Here is a 22188-nt window from a genome sequence, read left to right as displayed (position 1 = left end):
AATGTATTAAAGGAGACACAAAGCTAAAGCAATTGTGCTATCTGGTTTAAAAAAAAAAAAAAACTTTGGAGACCTTTCTTCAGGCTGAAAGCACTTGAGGTGCAATGCAAAACATTAAAGTTTATTCAGTGAAAACATCTGTTATGAATGCATGCTCCTATTAGGGATGTAACCGATAAATATTAGTCTTACCATGAAGATGAATACTTATTGGCTAACCAGCATTGTGGGCTCTTGGTCTCCATGGAGACAGCATTGGGGCATGATGGAGGTGGCTGTGTTGCTGTCCAGGGAGGCTAAGGCTCTGGTGCAGGCATTGAGAAGCACCCTGCTGCAGAACACGGGACCATGGATCCGAAGTGGAGGGTCCGCTGCAAAGCCGGGCTGTGGTCGCTACCTGGGGGCTATAGGAAGGGTGTGGGGGAGACAAAATTATGTTGGTTAAAAGGTTAACTGCTATGATTTTAATAGTTTAAATGGTTGCCTTTTATAAACAAAATTTAGCTCCTACTAAAGTTAATAATTCTATGAATTAAAATCTCTAAAGTTAGTGTTAAAACAAAAAAACCACAAATTCCAGAAACGTGTTTGTTTATAAGTTTTCAAATTTCCAGAAATTAGATGTCTCTCCCCACTTAAATGTTTGCTATTGAAAAGGGAAGAAAAAGAAAAATGGGAGAGTTAAATAGCAAGTTTTTTCACAAAACTTTAGTTTGGGTCTCATGTTTGAAAATTTTCAGCCATCTCTAGTAGACATTAAAACGCACGTACTTTGATGTAGATTTCTCAGAAAATATCTAAAGAGTTTACCACAACATTTAAAATGCTTTTCTTGCTAACTATAAAGATCATTTCCAAGCTTCATACATCCATGCAAGTTAAGGTTTGTAATGGAAATCAGTATATTTACTTGACAGTTTTGCACTTGTATATGTCAAATGAATTTTATTTTAGGGTTAATGAGCCTATATGAATTGGTATTCATTTTTATAAGCATTTTAAGTTCATAGAATCATGTTAATGATTCAAACTATGGCATATGTACTTGGTTTCGTACTGAGGTGACACTGGGAGATTACTCATTTTACTTGTTCTTCTTGCTCCAAAATCCAATGAATTTAGTGGTAAGTTAAATATCAAATAAGGGTAATGTATTGCATCTCTCAAAATATAGAAAGTGAGACATACTGTTTTGGCATGTCCCTTAAGCACTTCAAGAAAATCTTAAGTCCTGTTTTGGGACTTAGAGTTAAATTGTATCAATAAGAAAAGTACCGATCTATGAAACCTTTGTACTTTTGATCATCTTATATGGATCTGAATCATGGACATGGCTTAAATAGGACATCAGGAGGCACTTCATATGCAGTGCGAGCAGCTACTGTTGGACATAAAATAGTTCATGTTGTTGGGGTTTTTTTAATCAGTAATATGGGATGTATTGTTGAGAACTGATCTCGAGAGGAATGAAGTCCTCTTTGGTCACCTCTGGCTGGCTCTCTGAAGCAGTCTACATGACCACAGAGATAAAGTCTGCACACATCAAGCTCTGAAGATCGGATTTAAGGTCAGGAGGGAACATTGCCTGGCCATGGACTGCTGGCAGCCACATGGTCATCTGCAGTTAACATGGCTATACCAGATCAATAATAACCTTGTGGCACTTAGTTGACTAGAATACAGCTGTAGAATGAAGTTATGGACATTTGGTGCACTGTCTCAGCATGTTGTTTTCAATAAGAAAAGGACTATTTATACAGAACACTTAAAAAAGAAAGCCCCCATGTTAATGCTTTGGCTATATTTCAGGGGGTTCAACAACAACTTACAGAAAGTAACTTTAAAAATAAAATGTTGCCATGCTAAATTTAGGAATGGTTTGGATAAATAGCATAAGAAGGTAACTTACATAAACTTGTATCTTTCCATCTCCCAAATTGCAAGCAGGTTTCACTGTGGGATTTTTCCTTTATAATTTTGTGCTTATTCAGTGCACTTACATGTGTGTATATTCTTAACAGTTGCATTTGTATAATTAATAAATTCCACATTTAAAAGATCCCGTCTTGAGTGAAACTCTGAATGTCTTAGTTGAATCTTTCATAACTGTTCTGTCATTTTGAAGTTGGCTAGTCACATGATATAAGTCAGATTCTGTAAGGGTCCCTGGAATAGGCTTCCAATAGAGGTGATGGAATCCCTCTTATTGGAGGCTTTTAGAAACAGGTTGATCAAATATCTGCCAGGGATAGTCTAGGTTTATTTTGTCCTACCTCAGCTCAGGGGAGTGGACTTGATGACTTCCTGAGGTCCCTTCCAGCCCTACACTTGATTCCATGCATAGTTAAACACCAGTCTGTAGGATCATGACCCACATTGGCCCTTTCTAATTGAAATGGCAGTGCTTGTAACGAGTTACTTGAATTTAAAAAATATGCAGCTGAGTTAGGGGTTAAAGTTAGTGTGTATGATACATTTAAAGCTTTTTCATAATTTTGACATTCCTCTTAATCTATAGAAAATAAAATTAAATGGCAAAAAAAGCTTTCACTTTTGTTCTTAAATCTGAAGTACTTTAGTACAGAAATTGGCCTTAATCTCTCTCTGATTAGGTATTTCTAGTGTACGGTGATTGGTGACCTGCAGTATTCAGGCATAGCGTGATGAATTAGGCAGTTGCTTGTTCCTTACATTTTGCCTAAGTATTGCTATCATCTCCCAGCTGGGGATCAGTCTCAAATGCAGTTGTTTAATAATGTGAAGATACTATGGTTGTAGAAGAGTTTCCATCATAAGCTCACTTGGGAAAAAAAAATTTCCACGGTAACTTTCTGAAAAAGTTGAGTCAGAAACGTATCTATGTCATATTTCTCTTTTAGATTAGAGGAAAAGTTCTGGTCAATTTTAGATAATCAGCCAGGTGGCATGAGATAGTTATAGAACCTTGGAAAGAATTGGGATGTTTTTAATGTTAAGTCTTCTAAAGGTTTTTTTAAAACAATGTCCCAGACAGCATGGTCTAAACTTCAAATTTATTGTATCCATTAATTCTCAGTGAGTAGTAGTGCATAGGACAAGCTATCGATGCTGGGTCTTACAGCGTTTTTACATGTTATGTATTGTAAACATCAAGTGCAAAACTTTGAAGTTATTAGATCAAACAATATGAACTACTGGGGAGCCTCATGAAGATCTCCCTAAATATCATAAGCTCTAGGAGTGGTATAGTGAAAGTTGTAAGCAATTTAAGAGTGTTTGTAAGTAGGATTACATTGTCAGAGAAATATCACTTTACCTTCATGCCCTAGTTATTTTAAAATTTTCTCTTTACTCAGTTAAACAAAACCCTCTTCTTTTATTCCTGAATCATTTCTCACTTGGAAAGGAAAAATTTCTAAACTGAGTTTTCATTTCTTGAAACTTCCATTTTTTAAAAACATTAATACAGAAGTTACCGTTTTATAAATTCAAAATGTATTGTTCATTTCTCTCGTGACATCGTAGTGCATAGGACTTGGTTTTTTCAGGTTGAGTTGCTAACTTTGGAGATGGTAAGAACTTGAAGTTCCATGTAGTCTGTGCATATTTGATTAAGTTCCTTAGGCCTTGCAGTGTTTAAAAACTGATTTCAAGGCACTTACAAATGGTTGCAGCCTTGGATTTTATATAGTATATATAATGCAAAATTATACAAAGATACAAGAGGTAGATTTAAAAAATGCTTACCATTTGAACAACTTTTTGTATCACATGCTCATAACATAATATTTAAAATGCACTTTCTTTAAATTGCATTATTTTATCACTGCTTCATAGAGCCCAACTTGTAGTAATTGTGCTCATGCGTAATTTGCACAAATTGGATACATTATGGAAATTACATACTGAGATGACTAGTTTGGCATCTAATGGGTCATTTTTTATGTGGTTATAAAAATGTAAGCCATAAACATTCTTTTAAGTATAAATCATGAAGCTTATTTGTTTTTAACTTCAAACTAATAACCTTGTGTTGTTAGTTAATAAACTCTGCTGATTTCATATTCACGGGGTGAAAAATCTAGCATCAACTTCAATTTATCAATTCTGTTTAAATATTTCAGCCTTTTGATAGTTAGGGATATTGTATTTTTCAGACCTTATTTGAATTAAACAGATAATTATGCTGCTTAGATGTAGCACGAATGAACTTAGTGACAAAAGCTATCCTGTGCTTTAAATATAGTACTCTGTTCCTTGGAAGTCCTAAACTTTTTGATTTTTGATTTTGGCTCACACGTTGGCTTAATTTTGAAATGATACATGTTCATGATTAGAATCAATTTGAAAATTGTTTCATGAGCCTTGTTTCGTTACTTTAAATTAAATGCTGTAACTGTTCGTGGTAACTAGACTAGTGAGTCGGCAAAGAAGAGATTGACACAAAGATGAGTTTTGGGCATTGGTTGGAATGTTGCATTATCTAATTGTTTAATTGGCAGCTTTAATACTTTAATCAAATTCATGAATTTACATCTATTTGGAAACATCAGAAGTTCACATCAAGAAAAACCATTATGTTGGCAGTGGCTTGACACTATATCTAAAGTGAAGCACTCAGTAATCCCTGTCCTCCAACTCATGAGACTTCCAGCAAACACCATTGGTGATGTTGGTACTAATAAACAAGATCATTTGGAACCCTTTTATACATATTGACTATTGAAGAAACTTACCTTATCCCCATATGCAGATTCCATGTTCCAGTATTAAAGGCACCAGCACATCACATGCTGGCACGTCTGGTGTAAGCAGGAAGTTTGGTATCACAGGGCAACCACTTTGTGCAACTAGAAACATCCACAAAGGTATTAACTTTAAAACAATTTTAAATACTTTGTAACTTGCATCTTTTAGCTTTAAGAAGATTGCAACTTCAGTATTGGAAAAAGAGAGGCTCACTTTCAGGTAGACCCAAATATCTTTTTAAAAAAAAGATATGAAAGCTGTTACAAATGTTGCTGGATGGAAGCCAAAAATAGTTGGTTTCTTAAAAGTTCTTGAGGGAAATGGCATGTTGATCTTCATTCAGATTTTTAGTATACCTTCCAGGACTAAATAAAGGCCGCCTTTCTGTTTATGAGCTTTCTTGCTATCTAACTTCTTCCAGCACCTCACATGGGCTTCAGGTAATCTATTCATGTTGTTACTGCTAGTTGCTTTCCAAAGGTCTATGGTTTAAGAAAATATATATGGTTAGTATAGTCATTCCCTTAGTTCAGTAGCCTCAAGCCACTTCCTTTTTTCTTTCTAGTGCTTGAATAATTGCACAACTTCTCTTGATTTTTAGCATATCGCTGTTAAACTCCTTGACTATCCAGTTAATTTAAACATTTTAATAAAATTTGGCCTGTGATGGTATTTGGTTCAAGCTTTAGTGTCCAAATGAATAGCTATGGAAAGATGGCAAATGATCATATATAATCAGAACCAGCGATTCTAGTTAACAGCTAGTTTTAAAAGAAGAATTCAGTGTCTGAAAGATCCAATCCTTTTACTTTAAAGGATTCTAACACTACATGTAAACACATCTTAAAATATTGGTGTTATCTTTTGTCTGCAGTCTTTATTGTTTGTTTGTTTCCAGGGTGTAGGCCCCCAGAAGTATTTAAAATGGAAACTTAAATATGTTGCATTCTCTGCTTAGTCACACTTCACTTATTCTTAAAAATTTAGTCCTGGCATCTGTTCTAATCCAACATATACATAGTTGAATCTTGGTTCTTTTAATCTCAGCATAGTGAGTTTTGCTGTGTATGGGTTTAAGGGAATTCTTTATATGGTTCAGAGATTTTTATTTATTTTTTATTTACAGCTAAGTAGTTTTTAACAGAACTTTTTAGAAGTTATTGTGTCAGTAGTAATTATCTTATGCATCTTGTTGTTTGTCTTCCCATTTTGTTATGGTAAAAGCTTTTGCTGATGTCTGTGTTCTGATATGCGTGTCATTACATTCCCTGGCTCAAAGGACTGTGTTGACACCTAGCTGTAGGTTTTTCATGTGATGGTAGCAGCCTGTGGAGATGGTGGAATCCAGTCTGTTTTAATCAGATGCTGTACACTTAACTAGAAAACCCACTTAATATGGGAAATTCTTATGCCACCAGTTTATTCCCAGACATGCGTAATAGGGACTGTAATTATGGCCTTTTGGGATAAAAGTTATAGCCCTTTCCACTGAATATCAAGTGGATTTCCCAGTCTTCTGCTGTGGAGGTCTTAATTGCCTGAGTGTGGTCCCTGCGAATTTTTACCATATCTGTACTAAAAAGAGTAGTAGGTGCAGAAGAAACACCCAAGATATAGAATCCAGTTACATGCATATGTACAGTACTTACTATCTTTTTAAAATCCTGAATGGGACCTTTCTGCCAAGTTTACTGGGAGCTGTTGATAAATCTAATTATAAGTTCAGAAACTGTAATATAGGTAGTGAGTACATGATATAATTGAGCTATCTACTACAGTGCATATAAAAGGAATAGGTTTGGCCCTACAGTAGGCTTTCAGTTTAGCAGGCAACCAGGTTTGGATTTTCTATCCTCCCTTGTCTGTACATCTGTGGGGAAAAACTAAAAAAAAACCACTAGGGAAGGCAAGATATTTATAAGCAAGCTTACACCCACTTATAGGCCAAAAACTTAAATTTGGGTTTGAGAAATGCATTTAGAAATTGATAATACTAAAATGTTTAAAAAATCTCATTTTAAATTTGGTATTTTGAAAACTACTACTGCTAATGGTAATTTTAATAAAAATAACATTTTAGGACACTAGCAAAACACTGCTTCCAATTTCATGGAATAAATAAACTTTTGCAAGAGATAGCACTGTTGTGTATGCTTAGACCTGGTGTCATGTATTGCATAAATATCTCTAGAATTGCATAAATATGTCTAGTTCACTTGATTAGTTTTTGAGGGAGTCATGTAGTCCTGTGCCAAAAGCTGGTTATTGCAGAGCCTTTGAAGTGAGTGAGTCATTAGGACACTTGTGGATGGCATCTTGAGATGGGCTGGGTTGCATTATTACTAAAATTAACTTTTAAACATATCTACTTAAGTCTCTTGGTATCACAATTGCTCCAACTAGAAGTATGTGATTTGATGGGCTGTTGGGTGGAGTGGGATGACTTCCGTTCAGGTTTGGTCCCTATATTTAGTATCCATAAATGCAACTAGCAAGTGAAAGATTTCTAGCACATGCATACATTCTGGATTTGATTAGTACCTGAAACTACTAACACTTGAATTTTTACATGATTTAATGGAGTATGCCCCTTTTTAAAAGAAATTGTCATATGAACCAGATCTGGCAACAGAATCTAAAATACAACACAACTTTGGATTTTGTAATGAAGTCTATTAGCATATGAATAATTTCTTAGTAAAATACTTTCTAAATAAAGACACAAAAACGTGCTATCTATAATGCTGTATTTGAATCAGAAGAGATGTCCCAAATATCAGTGCCTCAGTAATGGCTTTCTGTTTATTCTATGTTGTTGTTCAAAGAACATTCTAGGCAAGATGTGGTACTAACATAGTCTCATAATGCTTTAAACTGAAGTACTACTTGTGAAACTTATTGTTGAACTAAAATGTATCGTGATTGTGTAAACTTAGTTGTAATGTAACTAAATCCTAAGTAAAACATACATCCGTTTAGCTCATGATCTATATATTTAGGTGGGGGTGATGGTGGTATGTAGGAAAATGCCTGCTTATTGGACTGGGTATTCATTTGCCATCACAAAATGCTGCCACTTGGCACTAAAGCTCATAAGTGCATCTTCATGTTACCCCTTAAGATCCACTCCATTCTCTTTAGTGTTCCAGTAGCTCAGAAGTTGCTGGACTATGAATAACTTTGAGAGGTGGGAAATCCATGTTCAAAACACTTCTCTTCAGGCAGATGGGTTGGGTTGTGGTAGGAATTGAACCCGGTTGTGTCTGAGTGAGTACCCTATTCACTGAGTTAAAGGCTGTAAGTGAGGATGCTGCTGCTTCCCCCACCCCATGACTGTTTTGCATGGAATCAGGTGTGCTTTGAGAACGTATACTGGATCTGACCCCACAGGCAAGATGGCAATGGAATGGAACATCTACTTTCACATGCTTTGGGAATTGCACTTAGGTGTCATGCATTGCATACATGCTCAGAGGCAGAAATTTTGGCACCTACAGGACTTCTACAGTGAAAATTTATGCACCAAGGAATTTTAGGTGCTTCCATAGTTTCACTTAGGAGGGGTTTTGAGGATCTCAGTGGTGCATAGCTCCCACTTCAGGTGCCTAAATCCTTTTGACTTGTCATAACTGAATTTAATCTATTTCCCCACTGCTTCTGTCCCATCAAGACCACAAAGTCTAAACTTTTACCCTGTTTTTAAATACTGTTTTAGAGCCACTGGATTTAGGAATGTCTAGAATATTTTGACATATTGTGGGTAGGGTTTGCTTTGTGCGTGGAGTGTAAGTAAAGTGCTAGTTATTGTGCAGAATCAGCTGTGCACAGCTTTGTTTGCCATAAATGTAGGGAATGAGTTGTCTTTCATTCCTCATCTCTTCAGTGTTACAGCAAGGATTGCAGATAGGGGAGAGATGGCAATACTGCTGGAAACACTTGGCCTGACCATAAACATTATGCTTCCTAAAGTTCTTAAAGAATAACATTAAAAACCACAATGTCGTATTTGAATTATAGAATTAAATGGCAGATAAGCTTGAAGAGCACCACATAACCTGAATTCTCTTCCCTGCCCAGGTTTCTTCCATATTCTGTTTTAAATTTAATAATCTCAATGTATATTTGAGGTCAGTAGCACTTTCTCTAAAGCCCATGTAAGATGGTGATTTGAATAAAGGTGCCTGTTGTAGTAGCAAGGGGTAATGAGTACCTTAAACTCAGTGGGAAAGGTTAACTTAAATCTGAGAATTATTTTGAGTAAAGACTACGTTGCCATTTAGGGCACATGTTTCTGCAGATACTGACATTGGGAGTACAGACATTGGAAATTACAGTGTTTGAAATTTAGTACTTGTAATGTTAAGTCTTGGCCCCAGCAGCTTTAGAGTCAAGTATCTCTCATACCCTTAGGGTTAGAATCAAGTTATGCAAATGAATTGAAAGGCTGGGGGATCTCTACTTTCCAGTGATAGTTCATTGAATACTAGACCTAAAATAATCATTTTAATTATCATTTCTCCTTGCAATTCTAACATTTAGTGGCTGCCTCCTCAAGAAACACTGATTATGGAAATCTGTAGCATGCTAGTGGTTCTAAAACTAAAGTGCACAGATTTAATTCCTAGAACTCCCAATTCTTATACATAGCAGCAGACTTTTGTGTCCTCCTCTGGTAGTTTGTAAAATAAGCTGCATAAACCACACTGGAATCAAATTGGAGCTGGGAGAAGCAAAACAGTAAGCAAAATTATATGCATCTTCCTGGTCCAGTATCTTGTGACCTGCTAGGGTTTACGAATATGTTTAATAGATGGACACACACATTTTCAGGGCCATATGCGTTATTGTGCTGTGATCCTGGACTTCTAATCGGAGAAAAGGAGTAGAGGAAGCTAATTTTCTGAAGCAAACTTAAGAGGGTGGAAGCTAAGTGTTTTCAGAATACAGTAGAAGACACACACTAATAATTTTACTTTCCTTTATACAGGAAACCACTCCCAATCCTCAGACTGCAGAAGAAGAGAAAACTGAAACAGCACCAAGTCAGGAGGTTGCCAGCCCTGAACAGTACATTAAGCATCCACTACAAAACAGGTGAGCCATGTTCTTCTGCCACCAGGCTTTGTGATTCTACAGGTAAATATTCCATCACAAAATTCTGATAGTTGATCTTTTGTCAAAATAATTATTTATTTAACAGAGAAAAGCTTCATTTTTCACTTCATAAGTTTTCAGCCTTCTGATAATTTTTTTCAGTGACCTCTCCTTACTAAACTTTTAAAGATGAAGAGAGAAAAACCCAATTATACTGATTCAGAATTCATCTTCTGTTGTAATTGAAACTTTTTATTTATACTAATGATAGGGATATAGTAGCTTAGATCTTGTCGCTCTGCATATTCTTTGTTTGCAGCCAGGAGGCTCTGAAGGTGGTGAGGAGAAGCAAAGCTCTTTCTTCCATCAGTCAGGCAGGTGGAGCTGCACGTGTATCTGACATCGGATCAAAAACTGAGCCTCTCCTAAGCAGGGTCCAGAAGTTCACTCTGATAAAAACCATGGAATGCATTATTTGAGCCTAAGTGCCAAGGATCTGGGCATCACATAGGATGTTAGCCCTAGATGTCACTAGGGAGTCCTACACCCTCATCTTTCATGTATTTTTCAGAAAGTTTTCATTGTTGTACTACTATTGATGGAAGCATTAGTGGTAGTCCAACTGATGAGCTGTTTTTACCAGGGTTGGACACCAGGGTGGTAAAACTCTACTGGTCAGTCTGCAGTCTCCCACTTTGCTATTAACAATAGCAGTGCAATGGTGCAAAATTCAAAGAAAGTGAGTATATAGGTGTTTTCTTTGGTTAAATCTGTAAAACATTGCGAGCAACAATTAAAATGCTATGCACAGTTCTGAATATATTTTAAATATTTAACAAGACCACTTGTGAAAATGTTAGTTTTGAGTAAAATACTTGAAATGTAGGATAGGAATCAGAGAAAATTGATTTAAATAATCGATTTTAATCAACTTTTCCGTTTGTATTTCAGTTATTTTTTAAAGAGGGATGCATTCTCATTGATTGATATAACCATTAAAACATGTTGATTTACATTTTAAATAGAGCCATTACACTAAATTAGGTACATCTTTTTGCTACCTAGGAGTGTACAGTACAACTATATTTATTTAAGTAATTACATAGCTCAAAATTTTCAGATTTTTAATTGTACATTTAGTGTTAGAAAATGGTGAATGAGATTGCTTATTTACTAGATGATTAACTTTTTGCTCATGATTTGTATCAAACTGCATTAGGATGGTAACTGGAATTTAAAGAAACAAAACACATATACAGTTTATTTTTATTAAACAAAAAAACCTTAAATGTTTTGGATACATGAACTTTTCTCACCAAAACATACTTTGTTTACAACTAAATGATTTATTTAAAGGAATAGAGGGATTAACAGTAGCCAGTGAATTAAACTGATTATTGCAGGTTGGTCTGGGAGAATTTTCAAATGGGTCTAAATGAAAATGACTGGAATTTAAGTTACTTAGGTCTGTGGTTCTCAGTCGGGGTACATGTACCCCTGGGGATATGCAGAGGATTTCTAGCTCATCTAGATATTTGCGTAGTTTTACAACAGGCTACATGAAAAGCATTAGCGAAGTCAATACAAACTAAAATTTCATACAGATGACGACTTGTTTATACTGCTCTGTATATTATACACTGAAATGTAAGTACAATATTTATATTCCAGTTTGATTTATTCTATAATTATATGGTAAAAACAAGAAAGAAAGCAATTTTTCAGTAATGTGCTGTGACATTTTTAAAATTTTTGTCTGATTTTTGTAACCAAGTAGTTTTTAAGTGAAGTGAAACTTGAGGGTATGCAAGACAAACCTGAAAGGGGTATAGTAGTCTGGAAAGGTTGAGAGCCACTGATTTAGGCTGTCCTTCAAATTTTTAGAACTAGTAGATCTCATCCCCTCCCTCTTCATTTTTATTCATAGACCGGGAGTGGCAAGTGTTCCTGCTTTTTCAACTCCTGATCAGTTTCTCAACTTTGAATGAATTAGTCCAAATGAAGAAAACACTGCTTCTGTGCCTGCAGAAGAGGCTACTGCTGTCAAAAGCTGGTTTAGCACTGCAACAAACCCTGGTTCCCAGTGCTTAGCTAGTGATTTCCTCCAGTTCAGTGGTGACTTCCTTTAAAATATCATCAGCAAACATGTACCGCTTAAATGGTTCACCTCCAGCCATTCATTTTTTTATGGCTGGCATGATTGATTGAGTTGTTATTATTTGCCTGTTTCATAGCAGCAGCATCTTCAGCAGTTAGGCATCTGCCCTGTTAGTTTGGGTTGAGAATATTTGCAAGAAAATGAGTCAGTAAGTGCTTGATACATCTACTTTTTTACTGCCTGCAATTTAACTTTACACTGAGTATTTCTTTCTTCTGTATCTCTTGAAGTTCTTTCCAAATTTCAGCAGCGTTGGCAATGCAGCAGCAATCTTTCTGCCATTTGTCCCAGGGTATGGAAATAGCTTTAGTATATATTCTACCTTTCTCCTTAGTCCAATGTTGACTGCTTTGGCTGTGATAGTTCCATCTGTTTTTCTTAGTTTTCTTCAGGCCAATTTTTAATATACCTCAGAACATTCAACCACTGAATTCCATCATGCATCTTGGGGGAGAATTAGTTTGGATCCTCCTGCTTTCTGCAGTGCAGTTGAAGTGAAAATGATTGTCACTGATTTACAAGATCAATGCTGTGTGGAGCTTTGCAGCGGTCTCTTGGAGGAACCCCTTCGGTATGCTAGAACCCCAAAGAGGTCTCTCCTTCAGGGTAGGCCATGTTGCCTCACCGTCTTTTTAGACTGAATCTCTGGAGCTTCAGCACTCCTGCTTCATACCATGAGCTCTGCTCAGTGAGTCCAGCTGAGCTAGACTTCTGGCTAGAGACTTGCTCGCTCTTCAGGGACCAGTGCACCTCACCCATATTTGCAATGACACTCAAAACATGTTTTCAAAATAGTAGGGTTTATTAGTCAACTGGAATATAGCTTTGGAAGTCCTTAGGTTAGCCTAGAGAAATAAAGGTTAAAGTACAGACCATTCTGGTCAGCCCAGAGCAGTTTACCACAAGCTGAAGTGAAGTCCATTTTCAGGCTCTGTGACACTCTGACTAGTCCATACCCAGGTCAGGGTTCAGGCTTCTTTCAGAGCCCACTCTTATTCTTCTACCTCACACCTTTCAGTCCTTTCTTCTCAAGATGGGGTCTCTGCTCAGCTTCCCTGCTGAGAGGTGGGGAAATCCTTTCCCCTCTGGGTCTTGTGTTGCTAGATGTCAATGTCCTGATGATTGGGCTTCCAGTGTCTTCTCGGATTTTCCATCAATACGGATCGGCATGCGCCAGTCCTTTCTAATGACCCACTTAGTCTGCTCAGACAGGTAGGTGACACACACACAAACCTATGTCTCTTATCCTGTCCTGAGAACAAACATAATCCTTTTTTTCCCTCACTGGGTAGCAGTGCAAACTATAGGAGAAACTGAGGCACACATAAGATTTATAAATTAGTACCCAAAAATTCCCACTTTGTCTCAGTTGTTACAGAAATATTTTGCAGTTTTAACATTTTCCTTTATTCCTGGAGTTGCAGTTAAGTCTTTGGCTAAAAGATGCAGCAAATGAGCACTGCACCCATATGCATTTTAGATCCCCTTCCTGATTTTCTTCTAGATTTCTTCTCATCTTCACTACATTTACAGCATCTTCCATGACAAAGCTACACACTTAATACTTGAATTTTTGTTCAGCTTGTTATAGCTTTTATTGTTGTTTTTAAGAATTCTGCTGTAGGAGTATATCCTGATGTATGGATTGGTTCTGTAAGATAAACAACCCCATCTTCTGTTGACTCTCACAGACGCACTCTTTCTACTAGATCAGGGGTGGCCAACCAGTCAGAGTCTAAGAGCCAAAAAATAGCTATAGATACCGCAAAGAGCCACATTTACCTTTTATGTATGTGTGTATATATAAAGTACAGTATAAACACACACATACGTACTGGACACATACATTGAAACATTTTACAATAAGACAAAGCAATCAAAATGTTTGTTTATTACCTTCTATGTTGCGATTTTTGACTCAGTGGGACTTTTGGCAATCCTGACTTTCAACTTTCCTTGCTCCAGCAGCGTCCTGGCACCTAAAGCATTGAGTGCAAGTATTCTGGGGGCAGCCCTGGGGTACTACTACTATTACCACACGCCCCACAGACCCTGCCCAGGAGCTGCACAAACAAACAGAGGCCAGGCCCACTCTCTGCCCCAGGCAGCCCCCCGTACAAAGGGGTGGCAGACACGAACATAGAAACTTGGCAACTACACAAGGGTGTATCAGCTTCTCCTGTCCCACACCCTCACTGCCTCCAGCCATCACTTGACCCCCCTGGGCAGGGGGAGCCAGGACAGTGCGCACCCTTCTTCCTCCTCCTGTCTAGGTCAGAAGCCCCCCATCAGGCCTGGGGGAGGGGACGTGCTCCCCTGGAATCCCCTTTGCAAGACACAGCTGGGATGGGGGAGGGGAGTGGGAATTTCCCGTTTCTCCAGCGGAGGCCTCACAGATGAAAGTTATAGTCCCTGTAGGGGGGGCGGATCGCACTGTGGGGTGCTGGGCTCCCCTGTCCCAGCGGTGCCCGGGGAGGGGCTGCTCAGTCGCACCCAGCCTCGGGGCTGGCCAGGGACCCGCTGCCTGCGCCAGCCCTGCTTGCGCTCACCCGATGACGTAGGCCAGGATGGCCAGCTGCACCGCCCGGTTCACCAGCCCCACTTCGCGGCTCCGGATCAGCACGATGCGGGGGGTGTCGTATTCGAAGAGGAAGCTGCGCAGGGCCCTGGAGGCCATGGCGGCAGCTGGGCCTGCAGCAGCAGCGTGGCGGCGGCTGGGCTCAGCGGGGCACAGCGCCGAGCTGGGCAACTGCCGCACGTGCCACCAGGGACGGGAACTCCCTCCATTTTCCGCAAGAGAGCTGCATTTGTATGAGCAAAGAGCCGCATGTGGCTCGAGAGCCGCAGGTTGGCCACCCCTGTACTAGATTATTGTGTACATTGCTCCACCAATCAAGACTCAGTTAATGAATTTCTGATCAATGTTTTTTGCACACTGTTCAATTTCCTCCTCATACATTGTATCCAGCAATGTTTGCTCTGCTGAGTTGAATGTATCCTGGTTGTAATGATTGAACCATGGCGATGAAATGTGTGTACTGAACAAGATGAACGGGAGAATGTGTTGTATAAATGAACCAAGTAATCTTCTCGTCTATGAAATCTTGCTGGAATTGGCTGATCCAGGTTGCAAACTCATCCATGGTTTTACAGGATGTTGAAGATTTTTTTCAGTTTTTTGTTTTGTTTTGTTTTTTTGATACAGGTAATTTGCTCTCTGACGTATGTTTAATTGCAGCACTGCTGGTGGTACCAGCAGATGACTCTGGTGTTATAGATATTGCAGGTCATAACCAATTATGTCTAAGTTAGACACTGAAACAAAATAGTGTGTTTAAAAAAAAAAAAAAAAAAAACCCTCTGAGTATTACTCAGTGCACTGCTTTGAAAAAATGAGGTTGTGAACGAAAGATTCCTCATACTGCAACTGTTTGTACCACTGTTTAAATGATATGATTTAGTCTAAACCAGTTTTAAAACAAATTACAAGGATTATCTAAATCTATTTAAACCCTTATTTCTAGCCACCTACCAATGAGCTTGGAAAAAAATGTTCATGTTAAAATTCATATGTGCTAATAAAACTGTACTTTTAAACAGGAGGTCTCCACCTCAGATGTTTGATTATTCTGAGCAATAAAAAAAATCATTTCATTAGTCCAGTAGTAACAATAAAAATGTAATTAATAAATACTCTTACAACAAGCATACCAGTTGTTACATTTTGGACACAAACGTTTTGAAATTCAGAAGTAAATCCATCCAAAACAAAAATTTATGGCAATCTAAATTGTCTTTTAGTAGCATAGTAAGACATTGTAGGCAATCCATAAGGATGGTGCAAAATAGGTTTGCTAACCAGTTTGATCAAGATTCTTCAGACGTCTCTACATCATGTTCAAAGTCATTGCCTTCTGAGGAGCATTTTTCATGTTTCATTCTGATAACCAGGCATTGCATCTCTTTGTTGCACTGTTTGTGTGGTACGTGTTCATTTTTTACCCAGAGGTACAGGAATTTCTTGAAAATATTCCCAAATAGGGTCTTTTTATGTCCTGTAGCATAGCAGTTTTTTCCTCCAGTTCCAGGGTGTTGAAATTAATGCTAAAGGCTGCATTCTGAAGAGTGTTGTCCCTTCTTCCCACAATGTCCTGCTTAGATACCAGTGTTGCTCCTTTCTGGTAGCTCACTCTGCTTCTTCTTTGGTAACTTCCCCATCCCAACTCCAGAAAAACAAAAGAACTAACAAAGATTTCAGTTCATATATCCCATATGCCTTTTGCACTGCGGTATTTTTTGTTTAGAGATAAACATTTCACAACATTTCTCAACTGCCTCTGTTTGTTTGTGTCCTTGTCTGTATGCATATGCAAGGAGACAGAGCAAGGCCATTTATCTGAAGTGCTCATGATCATCCAGAAGCAAGGGCTGGTAGTTTACTTGGCAAATCAGTGCATTCTAAGTTTTTGATAGAGGTTCATGGATTCAGCATATTTATTTAAATATTATAAGAAATTATAATAAATTTTGGCCTTACTCTATTTTGTATTAAAATTAGATTTAATTTTAAACAGGTTTATTTTTTAAAAAGAAAAACATATTATAATTTAAACAACAACAAAAAAAAGTTCAATTTAAATAAAACATTTTTTTCAAAAAAATCTATTTTGAGCCACCCTGATAGGAACTTTAAAGAAGTGTAGTTTACGCTGATACCTTGTGTTTATTTTATTAAAGTTAAACAAGTCATTTTACAAACCTAATTGCATATTCCATTTTCAGTACATAAAGCCAGGAAAGAGCTGCTTACAATTAGGGAGGAGCTGTTCTGCTTTTTGATTGAGCTCTACACAGAATGAAGAACATTTTCAGGGACAGAGATTCACAGTAACTTACTAAGACTACAATTTTACAATGCAAGTTTTAAGATTTAGAGGAGAAATACTTTTATATGTTCCGTAGACCCACTCTTAGGGTGTAGACATTTATTTCTTAAGTGAACTGAAATTACAGAAACAATACTTGTCTCCAAATTGTAATAAGTTGCAAAACCTAAGAGAACTGATTTTTTTTCAGTATTACACACTCATTAACAATCTGCAAATATGGCTCAGCATTGGGCTGTCTGTCCTGCACTAAATTTCTTTTGTAGTTCTGGGCAAGAACTAGGAAAAGATGGACATGTATTGACAAGTATGTATTGACAAGGTCCCTTTTATACTTCGTGTGGTCCATTTCCCCTTTTTCATTCTTCTCTTCTTTCTCTTATTACACCCTTCGTGGTCTTCTTTCTGAAAAGTTGTATCAGTGAAACCTTTATTGAAGGTACAGGAGACTTTTGAGAGGACTAGTAAATAAAATTACACTAACTGCACCACTCGACAGCACCAGATCATTAAGTGCTTTGAGATGCTGAATCAGTAGCTTCTTACTGTCACAGGAGCTTTTGTGATGCATTATAAATACAGCGTAATACATACCTGCTTGGTAATAACCAGGATGTCTACAGTATTCAGAAAAATGTTCATCTTAAAGCTGGGCTGTTTTGGCTAGGAGCATTTAGCAAAGTAGGAGTTTGTTTAAGCATATTTCTTTAACATGGATTTCTGTTTGCGAAAAGCATCTTCAGTATTGCTGGGTTCCCTCCTGGTTTGATGTTTCAGCATATATTCTACTTATGAGGTTGCATTTACCACAGTAGAACTCTGATGAAAGGTTTCATGTTTGTGTGCTTTTAAGTCTGAAGAGTACAGGAAGAGCAAACGAATGAGAATTTGAAGAACAATAAAATAAGGCAAATATTTACAAATTACCTTTAAGATTTCTCATTAAAGGTTGTTGTCATCAATAAGCTTAAAAGTCAGCTTCATTTTTTAAACTCTAATCATTACAGTATATATACTTGATGGGGGATGTGTCTTGGCATGGGTGCTGAGACAAAATAGTTAGTTTTTGTCTAATCTTTCATAAGAATATATCTGAAAGAGAGATGCATAGGTGAAGGGGATAAATGACACTGATCACCTAAAGAAGGGGTTCCCAAACTGTATGTGACCTTGATAGTTCATCACTTCACAACAGTTTTAAAAGAAGGTATTACATGACCCTGTGAGTTTGGGAACCACTAACATAGAGTACTCCTAATATGAACAGTCAGCAGTCTTTTGCAGACTACAACCTAGAGTCTACTTTGATGTACAAGCCTGCAGCTTACCAGTAGGCACAACTGAAGTGTCTTGTGAAGCTCAAGCAAATGGTCATGCTGTCATGAATAGAACACTGATCACATATATAAAACCTTTCAGAAAGGATTTTAAATTACTGCACAAAAATGGCTGGTTAAGCCTCCTAACAACTCATCTCTGTTGAGACTCGGTGTCATGCCCAAAATCCAGAATTAGAATTCAAGCCTGTTTCTCTTCTGAATTTCTTTTGCAACCAGGAACTGGTTTTGAGTTTCATGCTATTATTTCAGTGGCCATCTCTCATCTTCTCTGGATTTATGGTTTGATAAATGTACTTAAACGTCTTCAGTGCTGACTTATTTTTAATATACAGTGTTATAATTTTATCTTTAGGTGGGCACTCTGGTTCTTTAAAAATGACAAAAGCAAAACCTGGCAAGCAAACCTTCGTTTGATTTCAAAGTTTGATACTGTTGAAGACTTTTGGGCGTAAGTAAAACTTTTCATCTACATATTAATCTTATTGAATATTGGGGAAATGGCCTGAATTTCCTCTCTATTAGCAAAAAGGTGCTCATTAACTAACTAAATACGGATTTCTAAAGTGTACATTAGAATTAATTTCAACTGTTTGGGGCAGACGTTATTGTATTAAGATGTCTTAATCTTCGTAATATAAGAAGCTTTTACAAAAAACTGTAACTATTTTTGGGGTTTTTTTTGGTGGTTTAAATCTATCAAATATTACATTACTGCTTAATTATATTACAATTATTGTAATTGTATTGATAACACAGATTTTTCTGTTTTGCAGCCTGATATTGCCACATGTAACCTTAAGATTCAAATATTGGCTTATTACATGTAGACTAGATTTTCAGTGTCCGCATGGCAGTCATAAACAGAATTCAATTGAAGCCTGAATTCTGCTTTTGGTGTACAAGACTGACACACTGTATAGATAGTGGATATAGTGTACTTAGGTTTTCAGAAAGCCTTTGACAAAGTCCCTCACAAAAGGCTCTTAAGCAGAGTAAGCAGTCATGGGATAAACAGGAATGAGGAACATCCTCTCCTGGATCAGTAACTGGTTAAAAGATGGGAAACAAAGGGTAGGAATAAATGGTTAATTTTCAGAATGGAGAGAGGTAAATAGTGGTGTGCCCCAGGGGTCTGTATTGGGGCCAGTACCATTCAACTTATTAATCAATGATCTGGGAAAAGTGGTAAACAATGAGGTGGCAAAATTTGCAGTTGACGCAAAACTACTCAAGATAGTTAAGTCCAAAGCAGACTAAGAGTTACAAAGGGATCTCTCAGAACTGGATGACTGGACAACAAAATGGCAGATGAAATTCAATGTTGATAAATGAAAAGTAATGCACACTGGAAAACATAATCCCGACTATACATATAAAATGATGGGGTCTAAATTATTACTCAAAAAGATCTTGGGGTCATAGAGGATAGTTCTCTGAAAATATCCACTTAGTGTACAGCGGCAGTCAAAAAAGCTAACAATGTTGGAAATCATTAGGAAAGGGATATATAAAAAGACAGAAAATATCGTATTGCCGCTTTATAAATCCATGGTATGTCCACATCTTGAATACTATGTGCAGATCTGGTCGCCTCTTCTCAAAAAAGATATTGGAATTGGAAAGGGTACAGAAAAGAGCAACTAAAATGATTAAGGATATGGAAAAGCTTCCATATGAGGAGAGATTAATAAGATAGACTTTTCTGCTTGGAAAAGAGATGACGAAGGGGGGATAGAAGGGGGATATGATAGAGGACTATAAAATCAAGACTCGTGTGGAGAAAGTAAATAATGAAGTGTTGTTTACTCCTTCTCATAACACAAAAACTAGGGGTCACCAAATGAATTTAATAGGCAGCAGGTTTAAAACGAACAAAAGGAAGTATTTCTTCACACAATGCACAGTCAACCTGTGGAGCTCCTTGCCAGAGGATGTTGTGAAGGCCAAAACTATAACGGGGTTTAAAAAAGAGCTAATGAGTTCATGGAGGATAGGTCCATCCATGGCTATTAGCCAGGATAGGCAGGGATTGCTGTTTGCCAGATGCTGGGACTGGTTGATGGGATGGGTCACTTGATTACCTGTTCTGTTTATTCCCTCTGAAGTACCTGGAATTGGCCACTGTTGGAAGACAAGATAATGGCTAGATGGACAATTGGTCTGACCCAGTATGGCTGTTCTGTTTTTCTTACGTTTAGTATCCTGTACCTGAAAACTTTGGCCAGAAATGAATAGTGACTTTTGGTGTCCAGTTTGAGGCACTTTAGAGTGGCCTGTTTTTCAGAGGGCAGGTGCCTGATGTTTTCTAAAAAACAGGAACCCTTTAAGGTGCCTCAGGTTGGGCGCCCAAAAATCACTAGTTACTTCTGAATGTATTTGCCTTGTTATACACATTTTGAAAACACCTTTTCTGTTTATCAGGCAGAGTGAGTAACAAATAACCAAGTAAGCTGTATGTACTGTATTCTCGAGTGCCTGGGATATTGTGAATTGCAGATGTATGTTAAAGCTCTTACCTGTGTAACAGACAGATACTCGGCAGATTACCATAGATCTCAGTGATACTGGGGAAACCAGATATTTGAAAACCAACTAAACATCCCTAACAGCGCCACATTTCCTTCCCTTGTGAAATTGTCTTAGCTATCCAAAGGTATATCATTCTATAACACGGCTGATATCATGAGTCCCATAGGAATTAAGCAAAACAAGAAGTTGTAGAGCATTTCAGAAGAGAGTAGAAGGGAAACTCCTTATAATGAATATACCCAAAGTTCGTTAGCAGCCAGGCTTCAACAGCAGCACCTGAGCCAAAGGCATGAGCGCTTCAACCATTATAATTCCTATGGGTTGCTTTTACTGAAATTGAAGGGAGTGGCTTTAAATGTCTTACATATTGTGATGTAAATACAGACAGTGCATTGGGAAAGGGGAGGAGAAGAGTATGTGGAATGTGGTTGAGGGAGAAAAATCATACTGGTGCTTAACCTTTTTAAAATTCTGACTCACCACATTCTGGGTGACGTGGTCACTGAGTATTTTATTGGCTTCTGCCTTCTGGATGTGTGAGAGCCAGTGAAACAGGAAAGTGGTAACATTAGGTGGAAAAGATGTTCTTTATGTTAGTGTGGGAGACACATGGGAGTAACAAGTGGAAATAATAGTTACTGGGATGCTAGAGCAATTGTGTTAAACACAATTATTGATTGTTAAACAAGAGTTTTTGTATAGATAGCATGGGAAAAATCAGTGTGCACAGGTGATCTGCTTTGGGGTTTTGTTCAAGCAATCAGCTTTGGAAGTAGCATATAGGATGGCTGTCAAGACTGAGTGAACAAACTTGGAACCTGGAGATCTTGGATGAGGTGTGTAGATCAGTTGTGTGAGCTATGGCTTCTCAATCACTGTTGTGGCAGGCAGAGGAAGACCAAGGGTCCCACTAGTCTCACCATGTATGGGGAAGCTGTTTTTGGCAGATGGAAACCTAGTCCTGATTCATGCTGTTAATGCTTGATCACATGCTAATAAAATTGTTCATGGATGAATTTGGGCATGCATGTTATCAAGACCTGGTTTCATGAACTATCAGAAAACTTACTAACCCAGATGTCTATAGTCAGGGATTGGGTACATCCAAGATATTTTGCTCTTTTCACTTGCTGTACAAAACTACTCAAACTCAGTGGTAATTTGACAGCAGCTACTAAAATAAAGTCGAAACATCAGGTGGAGAGTGAATAGGTTGGTAGTCAGTCTGTGACCTGCCACGGCTTCCACTGGGAATTTAGCTTTCTGATGGAAGAAGGCATTGGTTTCTAGCCATTAGCTGTTAGGAGGATTTCAAGTTTTCAGATTGTCACTGGTCCCTCAATCTAGCAGTGCTTTTTGATGCTGGACCAGGACTGAATATAGGTAGTCATGGACCACACATTAGTGAAGTTTTCATTCCCTGTTCTAAACTCTGCACTGATCCCAACAGTAG

The 22188-nt window shown here is 37.8% G+C and overlaps 1 protein-coding gene across 1 annotated transcript in view; it reads left to right on the top strand.

The window, feature by feature from the left end:
• Positions 1-22188, top strand: part of EIF4E (eukaryotic translation initiation factor 4E) — a 41573-nt gene that overhangs the window by 2573 nt on the left and 16812 nt on the right. The window contains exons 2-3 of the mRNA XM_067557227.1: positions 9716-9822; positions 18559-18654. Of these exons, the coding sequence (XP_067413328.1) occupies positions 9716-9822; positions 18559-18654 (203 nt within the window). The remainder of the gene's footprint in view (positions 1-9715; positions 9823-18558; positions 18655-22188) is intronic.

Source organism: Emydura macquarii, unplaced genomic scaffold, assembly GCF_026122565.2.
Source record: "Emydura macquarii macquarii isolate MOO-44397 ecotype Brisbane River unplaced genomic scaffold, CSIRO-AGI_Emac_v2 contig_1790, whole genome shotgun sequence".
Classification (NCBI taxonomy): domain Eukaryota; kingdom Metazoa; phylum Chordata; order Testudines; family Chelidae; genus Emydura; species Emydura macquarii.
Note: the sequence above shows the minus strand (reverse complement) of the source record. Positions and strands in the feature narration are given on the sequence as shown.